This window comes from Callospermophilus lateralis, chromosome 1, assembly GCF_048772815.1.
Source record: "Callospermophilus lateralis isolate mCalLat2 chromosome 1, mCalLat2.hap1, whole genome shotgun sequence".
NCBI lineage: Eukaryota > Metazoa > Chordata > Mammalia > Rodentia > Sciuridae > Callospermophilus > Callospermophilus lateralis.
This window is the reverse complement of record NC_135305.1, coordinates 214,560,631-214,569,367: the sequence shown is the minus strand read 5'-3', so window position 1 is coordinate 214,569,367 and position 8,737 is coordinate 214,560,631. Positions and strand designations below refer to the sequence as shown.

The following is an 8,737-nucleotide window of genomic DNA, read 5'->3' as shown; positions in this document are numbered from 1 at the left end:
CTGCTTGGCCCCTCTCTTCAAGCACCCCCACTTGGGCCACAGGGCAGGAAGCACCTGGTCTGGAGCGGATATACAGAGTGCCTGGTTCCGGTCCAGCTTCCGCTGCCACAGCCCCGGGAGAGCTGGGCCAAAAGAAACCAGGCAGCGGGGAGGCGGCGGCAATGGGAGGACACACTGGGGCTCGCTGGTTGCACTGGGCCCAGGAGCTCCTCCAAGGGAGGGGGGAGGAGCAGAAGTCCCACGGGTGCGAGCGCAAGGCTGCCACCCTGTGGTCACCTTGGGAATCGCAAGTGGCAGCTGGGGGGATGGTGTCTAAGCAACCCTTGCCGCAGAGGGACATACCACACATGGTCAGCTCCTATTCCCAGTCAGGCAGGGACAGACATCCCCCAGTCAGGCAGATGCATAGCCACCTCAGGTAAGGAAAAAGGAGACAGAGGACTAGGACCCAGTCACGCTGCTGGATGGATGGGAAGGAGGCCCTCACAGCCCACAGCCAGCCTCCCCACTCAGAATGACAATCAGCAGAAAATGACATGTCTTTATTGGCTCAGTCTACACCTGGCCCAGCAGCAGGCCCCGGGTCTAGGGGGGTTCTGGTTGGGGGGGTCTCTGAGCAGTCTGTGGGAGTGGCATCAGCTGAGGCTCCGGGCAGAGGACTGTGTGAGTAGCAGCACTGGTCTCCTCGTTGACAGGTGCCCTGGTGGAAAGAGGGTGATGTGAAGCCCTCTGCAAGCACGTGGCTGGCCCCAGTTGTTTCAGGCCAAGAGGGATATCCATATGCCCCGAAGTTTTGGGGAGAGAGGAGGTACCTCACCTCCTTGAACCTTTTGCAAGGAAATGTCTTTAGGCGAGCAGCGCGCTGGGCCCGATCCTCAGGGGGGTCCTTCCGCTTATTCTGGAGGAGCCTGCGTCTCTCCAGTACTTCACTGGCTGCCTTGGCCCTGCAGGTAGACAAGAGTGCTGGGACCCCAGCTGGTGGCTGCCTCCGCCTGGCCCTGGCAGAGCCACAACCCCACTCACCCTGGCCGAGCTCGGGGCCGGGGACCCCAGTTGGCCTCCGGGTTGGCCTGAAAGCGCTTGAGTCCCCGCTGGCGCGAGCTGGGGTTAGCATCCTCCCGAATGGTGAAGTTGGCCTGCAGCCTGGGCAATGGGGATAAGGACTGGGGCAGCCACTGCATGGGTGTCCAGGGACCACTGTGGAGCCTGTCCAGCTTGGTGCAGCTTGCCGTGGCTGCCCCTGCCCGGGTTTGTCATTCATTTAATAAACATTTTGCTTTTACTATCAAGTCTGCATGGTTCTCTCTGCTGGGAATAGGCCTGCGCGCAGCGGGTATGACTGTCTAGCACAGGAGACGGATGAGCAAGCAACGGGTCAGATCAGAAATAGGTAAACAACGTTGTGTCAGGACATGTGGTGAGTGTTCTGGTAAAAGGCACGGGGAGCCAGGAGGGGTGCGATGCCAGCCCAGGTGGTTGGGTCAAGGCAGGCTTCCCTGGGGAGGCAGGAGGTAAGAGGCAAGCTGTGCGGAGAGCGAGCACAGGCAGAAGCTGGAGGTGACCGCCCAGCGAGACTAGGAGTCAACAAGGAGCAGAGAGCACAGAGAAGATGATGGTGGGGGGCTCTTCAAGGTCTGGGGGGCCACAGATAGGACTCTGGTTTCTCTCGAGTGAAGTGGGAGCCATGGAGGCCTCTGGGCAGAGGAAGGGTGCTCTACTGCTTCAGACATGCACAGCCCTGCCCCTGCCCCGGCCCCCGCCCCCGCCCCCCTCAGCAGATGGTGATAGCCAGGATACGGGTGGGTCTGGAGGGCAGAAACTGAGGGAGGAGCCAGCAGGCTTTGGATTTCGTTGAAAAAGTCTGTGCAGGGAGGGTCTGTCCTCTGCATACAGGGGTCCCCATACCGTACGGTGGGCCACCCTGTTCCCTCCTGCAGTTACCCATCTGTACCTGGGCTCCACACTGAGGATGCGGAATGCTGGGCTGGTCTCGGACAGTCGCTCCCGTTTCACAGGACACGTTTTCTCCTGAGGGCAGAGGTCAGTGGATGTTGGGCCCAAGGGGCCTTCAGGGGACCGGCACCCGCCCATCCCCACGTGGTCAGCCTGCCCTCACCCACCCAGCAGCGCATTATGTCCCAGAGAGCTGTGGAGGGGGCGTCCGTCTTCACTGCACTCTTACAGGCATGGGAGAGTGAGACCCGGAAGCCAGCATGGAGGAGGGCCGACCTGGGGACAGCAGGGACTGTGATGGGAGACTTGACTCCTCGCACAGGAGTGGCACACCAGCGACCACAGCAGTAAGGCCACGCATGAGCAGCCTGGCGGGCCAGTGTGCTGGAGAACCCTGGCCACCCCCACCCCACCCTCACCGCAGCTGGAGGAGGCTGGGCGTGTTGCAGTGGATGGTGCTGCTCAGCTGGTCCAACGTGTAGTACAGGGGCACATCCGGGAGCTCCTGAGGGGGCACAGGAGGGGCTGTGCAGCTGGTGGAAAGGACAGGCTCAAGAGGACATGGGCACAGGTGGGGACCCCCCACCTGGAACGGCCCATCCCTACCTCAGTGATGACACTCAGGACGCCCCGAATCCGCTCTGAGGTGTGGAAGCGCCCAGGGTTGGTGCTCACAGCCTCCAGGACGCGGCCCACAAAATCCAGGTTGTGGATGGGCTCTGCCCACAGGGGACCACCAAGCTGCGGACACACAGGGAGCTGTGAGCAGGGGCGGCAAGTGGTCGCTGGGATTGCTGCACCCCCTCCCTCCGTTGGCTCAGTCCTACCTGGTGTCGCTGCCCACAGTGCTCACACTCGGGGCTCACAGGGGGACCACAGGCTGCAGAGAACTTGACCCTGCAAGGGGCAAGGCAGTTAGGCAGGTGATGACCCTGGGACACCTTCACCCTCCTGCCCAAGGACCCCTGCTCACCGGCCACCAGAGGCTCCTGCTGCTTTGCCGAGGCGCTGAAGGTGCAAGGCTCCACAGCCCACGCACTGGAAGACCAGCGCCTGCTTGCTGTGGGGTCCAGGGCATGGCGATGAGCTCCCAGTGTGGTCGCCACGCCAACTCCTCCTTCAGACTGGCTCCGTCCCTTTTAGGACCCCCAAGTCTCCAGGACAAGACCTGATCTCCCCCTGAATCCACCATGCCTCCCCTGCCCTCCGCTGACCTGGCTGAGGCCTTGACCTTGGCCTGGCCCGTGAAGACGCGCACAAACACACGAATGTAGAAGTCTGCACTGATGCTGAGCAGCGGCACCACAAAGCGCTGGTAGCAGTTGGCGCGGAGATCCAGGCTGTGCAGGACGATCCTCAGGGCCTGGGGGCAGAGGATGAGGTCAGCCCTCCCTCCAGGGTCCCCTCTGCCGCAAGGGGCCACACACAGTGCTCAAAGCACCCATTCAAGGCTGGTTCCCTAGGTTCCAAACCCAGTCCCAAGTGTCCTGGCTGTGTGACCCCGGGGGCTAGCCAGCAGCACCCCTGGGCTCCGTTTCCTCATCCGCAAAATCACAACCGTCCCTGTGTCTTTGTGGCCTTGCTGGGAACTAATGAATGAGGAATGGTCATCCTTCTGTTGACCTTGTCAGTGTGCCTCCTTCACTGTGGACTGTGGGCTGAGGACCTAAGTTCTAGCCCCAAGGGCTCTGTGTAGGAAGTGGGGACATTATGTGATGCAGAACTGCCCAGCCTTCTCCTTGCCAGAGGCTGCCATGAGACTCCAACATGGGAAAGGAGGTGGGTGGGCAGAGTGACCTGGGAACAGGGCCTCGAGGAACAAGGAGCCCCTGCCTCAACTCCCCACAGCAACCCTCTAGGGTCGGTACCATCGTCATGCTCGTGTAATAGATGGCAAAGCCAAGGCCCAGAGAGGTGCTGTCAATTGCCCAGCAAACGTCTGAACCAAACCTGGAAAAACAACTCTTTTTTTCCTTAAGCTGAGCACAGTGGCAGGCCCCTGCAATCTCAGCTACTTGAGGCTCAAGTAGGAGGATCACAAGTTGGAGGCCAACATAGCAAGATTCCATCTTTAAAAAAAAAAAAAAAAAGGAACAATTACACAACCACCTACTGCTACCTGGCCCCTTAAAGACCTGTTTATGGTCACCCCCTGGATTAATCTAGCCCTGGCTGCCTGGAGGAAGCAGAGCAGGTCTTAGGTGTAGGAAGGTGTGCTGGGTAGGGGCAACGAGTTTCTCCAAGCCTGGTGCCTCCCCTCCCTGGAGGGCTGGGAGCACCCCTCACCATCTCATGGCAGGCCCGGCTCTTGAGGGCCATAGCCCCGTACTTGCTGTAGCATGTCTCCCCGCTGTTCCCGGCCAGCACTGCCATGTCCGTGCAGGTGACACACAGCAACCCTTTGGGGAAGAACTGGGTAGTGAGGCCCTCTGGACCCCCCTAGCCCTGCTCCAACCTCCACATCAGCCCAGCCTCACCTCCTTCGCTCACAGCCTGCACAGCTGCGTCCAGGAAGGGGGCGGGGCTGCCATAGGGGTCCAGGTCAATGACATCGAACCGCTCTGATACCTTCTGGTGCTGGTACATCAGCATCCTAGGCACAAAAGGTCCAGGTCCTCAGCCTCCCCCAGCAGGTACCCCAGCTCTGTCCCTTACAAGCATGAACTCCTGCAGGGTAGTGGTTCTGGCCTTGAACTCAGGGGCCAGGTCCCCAGGTGCAGGTCCTATCTTGAGCATTTGTTAACAGCATGGTTTTCCTCCTTAGACAGGCCCCAACTGAGCTGTCTAAAATCTTGGTAACAGCCAATACCAAGATGTGACTTAGAGCTGGCCCTCTGAATCCATGAGAAACCAGGCTGGAAGCCCCCCAGGCGGCAGTGAGGCAGCTCGTGCAGAGGTCACAAGTTCTACTGTGTTTACTAACCCACTGTTGGCACCGGAGCAGCGCCTGGCACACAGCAGACACTGGATATGCCACGGTTCATTTGAACAAATAAAAGGAGCACAAGGGCTGGGGCTGTAGCTCAGTGGAAGAATGCCTGCCTAGCATGTGTGAGGCACTGGGTTCGATTCTCAGCACCACATACAAATAAATAAAGGTCCACCAACAGCTAAATATATATATATACACACACATTCACACACACACACAATAACACATATAAAAAGGGGGGACAAGGAGTCTAAAATGGAGACCACACAGCATAGCCACATGCCACATAGAGATTTTAGCCAATGCCACTGCGTATTACCTACTGACATTATAGCTGTCTTAGTCTGTGTAAGTACACCCTCGTGTTCCCACAACAAAAATTGACTACTGACACATTTCCTAGAACATGTACCCAATGTTAAGCAACATATGACTACACTTACTTTTGGCAGAGCCTGGACCATTTTTTTTTTAAAATATTTATTTTTTAGTTTTAGGTGGACACAATATCTTTATTTTAATGTTTCAGTTCTAGATGGGCACAGTACCTTTATTTACTTATCTTTCTGTGGTGCTGAGGATCAAACCCAGGGCTTCACATGAACTAGGATTTGTTCTAGTTCTACCACTTGAGCCACAGCCCCAGCCCTCCAAACATTCTTCTCTATTACTTGAACATTACCAAAATCTGTGTAAAACTACTGTTCTCTGGCATACAAGAAAAGTAGGGTTCAAATAGACTCAGTCAATCTCCCAAGGTCATATGTCAGGGCCAAGATTTGGCCCCAGACAGTCTCTCTCTACAGTGTACCTTACAGTCACAGGGCAGAGTCACCCAGAACCTACCGGGCATCTGCCTGGTTGGGTTGTACCAGATGGGCCACACCATTGAGCTGCACATTATGGCGTATGAGGTCCACAGCCCGGGCAGAGGCATCATTGGCAACCACAGATCGGAGCCCAGGCACCTCCAGGGCGAATCGAATGGAACGCAGGCCTGAAGCTGCCAAGCCCTCCAGGACACGCAGGCCTTCCTGTTGAAGGAAGCAAGGACCCTGTTCCATCTATATCTCCTCCCTCTTCTGGGCCCTGGAGATTCCCCACCACCCCAACCCTTCCCCCTCCACGAGCTCTCCTTCCCCTACTACCCACTAGATTCCAAGCCTGTACCTCCTCTGCTTAGGTCTTACCTCACAGATCTCCCTGACGACAGCTATTTGAGGTTGATCTCCTGGGGCCAGGTTTTCACCATCTTTCGAGTCAACCTTTTCCTCCTCTTGCTCGGACAAGTCCACAACCACCTTTTGCAGGTCCTTCTCACCTGGCACCTTGACTACAGTCACCCAAAGATACAAATCAGGGGATATCAATGACCCTCTGAGACCCCATAAACTTCAGAATACTTTAGATTCACAGATGAAAATCTTTCTGAAAACCCCAGGGGACAGGCTGACAGAGCAGAGGGCCTTTCTGGAGTCTTGGGGGAGAAGGGGATGATACAGGGAGAGAGCTCAGTGTGATTGCCTGGCCCACTGGGAGCCAGGACCTCCACTCACTCTGGATTCCTTTGGTCCCAAGCTGAATGCGAGCAAACTCGGTGATCACAGCACACCTAGTGGGAGATGGAAGGTCAACTGGTACCTCTTGACAGGGCCACTCCTTTGGAGTGGTCCTTGGTAGTGTCATTCCCTTTGCCCTTCAGCAAGAATGTAGTACCACCCTAATCCTTTTAGGTCACCTCCCATTTGTCCAGCATTTTAAATTCTAAAGAGAAGCCCCACCTAAATAGTTAAGATGTTAATCGTTAAATCTTTCTTTAGATTTACAGAACCCAGAACATTTCAAGACCTTCACAACACCTTTATTTCAACTAACACAAAACATGTAAATTACTGTGAGGTTTAACTTGCAGAAAATATCTAAGATCTACAGGAACTAGCCCCAGGAGAGTAAGGTCAAATGCAGTGTTCCAGATTAAAAAAAAAAGGAGACACATGCTCAGAATGACAAAGACCCTACTCAGCAAGTAGCTTTCCGGCTTTGCTCCTCCTTCCCTTCCTTGTAAAAGTCCTCTATGACCCTGAGCCCCTCAAGATGGAGCTTTGAGGTTGAGCTCATCCATTTTCTGAGATGCCAACCCTCGAATAAACCCGAAACCTTCCTACTAACTCTTCTCTCCTATTGATTGATCTTCGAGCAGCTGGCAGCCAACTTATTCCGGTAACACCCTCAGCCTCACTGACCTACTTCCCTCTCCTAGGCTGACCCCTGACCCTTGCTCACGTCAGGTCGCGGTTGAACTCCTGCACCGGGTTGTAGAAGACCTCGTTGGAGCTGGGGAAAACTATCTTGGCGGCCCCCTCGGTGACTGCAGTCTCCTGGGCCGTGGGTGGGCGCTCTTCTCTGCAGGGCCCAGTACCGTTCTCCATTGCTCCAGGATTCGGGGGCTTTGGGGGCTTCCACGCCACAAAATGGGCTCTACAAAGGCTGCGGGTGGAGCGGAGAGTGATGCTCAGCCACAGAACAATTCTCGCATGGGTCATCCACGGTCGCTTCTGCCCACCAAACCTAGTTCGGGGACAGGGGAAGGCATAGAGGGAGGATCAGAGAGCTGCATTAGGGGCCAGGAGTGGCCTACACAGTAGGGACTAAGTAAACCCAGTGGCTTCAGTAAACTGACACCCTCCGTTTCCAGAGACAGTAGCCCCAGCAGAGCTTAAAGCTCTCAGGTGAACCCGCCCCAAGTCCAGATCGCTCCCGGCATCATCTAAGTTCTTCTCACTTCTCTAGGCACAGAGAGCTGAACAGTCTGGATGCACGTTTCCCGAATTAGGATCTGGGAGCCGCCATATTGGCACAGCGTGGGGGGGCGCTGGTCACATGACCAGGGCTAACCAGTCAGTGACAACACTGACGGTGGGCGAATAGGATCAAAATTAATCGCGGCAAGAAAGTGCGCTGAATGTGCTGCGCAGGTAGTCTTAAAGCACAAAAGCTCCCCAGGAAGGAAACGCATCACATCTCTTTAGTCAAACTGAAGATATTGTGATTCGGAAAGGGAGAAGTAAACAGAAACTCCACACCTACTGATCGTGTCCTGTGTGCTGGGTGCAGTATACAAATTATTTCAGAGCATCTTGAAGGAATAATGCAAGCTCTGGGATCGGATTTACTGAGTTTGAATTCCAGCCCCCTCACATACTCTGAATAGGTTAATTAAACTCTCGGGTCCTCACTTTCCTTACATGTTAAAGCAGAATCTTGGCTTCCAAGTAAAACGACAGAATTCCTGGAAAGTGTGCAAAGCAGCCACTCACACATAATAAGCCCTCTATAGGTTCTAACCGGTCCCAAAAATTGAGAGTAGCGGACCCGGCTACCTGGGTCCCAGTCTTACTTCACCGTGTTGGTAATTCTTAACTCTGCTTTTAAGTTTCCCTATTCGTAAAACGGGCAGAACGTTTTAGTTTTCGTTATGGGTTGTGGTGGAAATTAAATGAGTTAGTACAGGCAAAATGCTAACGGAGGCTGACATCATTTAAGCATCTTAAAAGTTTTTAGTTCTTTTAGTTCTTATTCGACAATAAGATTTAAATGTTGGCACACGGAATCACTTCCTTGCTGTGTGATCTTGAGCATGTTTCCTCGTATCTCTGCAACTAGCTAATTACAAGAGAGAGAGAGAGAGAGAGAGAGAGAGAGAGAGAGAGAGAGAGAGAGAGAGAGAGAGAGAGAGAGAGAGAGAGCGAGAGAGAGAGAGAGCCTGGCACAATAAATAGCAGTCATTATTTTCATTTTACAGGAGGCTAAAGTTCGGAAAGGCGGTGACGTGCCCCAAGGTCGTGGGACTAG

The 8,737-nt window shown here is 54.8% G+C and overlaps 1 protein-coding gene across 5 annotated transcripts; it reads right to left on the bottom strand.

Moving 5' to 3' along the window:
• Positions 1 to 527: 527 nt before the first annotated feature.
• Trmt1 (tRNA methyltransferase 1) lies at positions 528 to 7,756 on the bottom strand. Of its 5 annotated transcripts, none has more exons than XM_077105768.1 (17): positions 7,668 to 7,756; positions 7,169 to 7,372; positions 6,442 to 6,497; positions 6,076 to 6,218; positions 5,732 to 5,919; positions 4,431 to 4,546; positions 4,240 to 4,352; positions 3,168 to 3,316; positions 2,927 to 3,013; positions 2,781 to 2,850; positions 2,560 to 2,694; positions 2,373 to 2,458; positions 2,121 to 2,229; positions 1,952 to 2,028; positions 1,024 to 1,143; positions 818 to 944; positions 528 to 700 (listed from the first exon to the last, which is right to left on the bottom strand). In XM_077105768.1, exons 2-17 carry the CDS (start codon positions 7,312 to 7,314, stop codon positions 551 to 553), a joined length of 1,872 nt encoding a protein of 623 aa, XP_076961883.1. In that variant the 5' UTR covers positions 7,315 to 7,372; positions 7,668 to 7,756; the 3' UTR covers positions 528 to 550. The 5 variants fall into 5 exon arrangements, with proteins under 5 accessions (XP_076961883.1, XP_076961881.1, XP_076961876.1 ...); XM_077105766.1 differs by having other exon boundaries at positions 1,024 to 1,240; positions 2,117 to 2,229; positions 7,169 to 7,453; positions 7,668 to 7,753; XM_077105761.1 differs by having other exon boundaries at positions 7,169 to 7,453; positions 7,668 to 7,753.
• Positions 7,757 to 8,737: the final 981 nt, after the last annotated feature.

Coding starts and splice junctions, on each gene's coding strand:
- Trmt1 (XM_077105761.1), bottom strand. CDS start 7,428: ATGACCCATGCGAGAATTGTTCTGTGGCTGAGCATCACTCTCCGCTCC. Junction 5,920..6,075: donor TCGTCAGGGAGATCTGTGAG/GTAAGACCTAAG, acceptor TTCCTTCAACAG/GAAGGCCTGCGTGTCCTGGA. Junction 945..1,023: donor CGGCCCCGAGCTCGGCCAGG/GTGAGTGGGGTT, acceptor GTCTACCTGCAG/GGCCAAGGCAGCCAGTGAAG.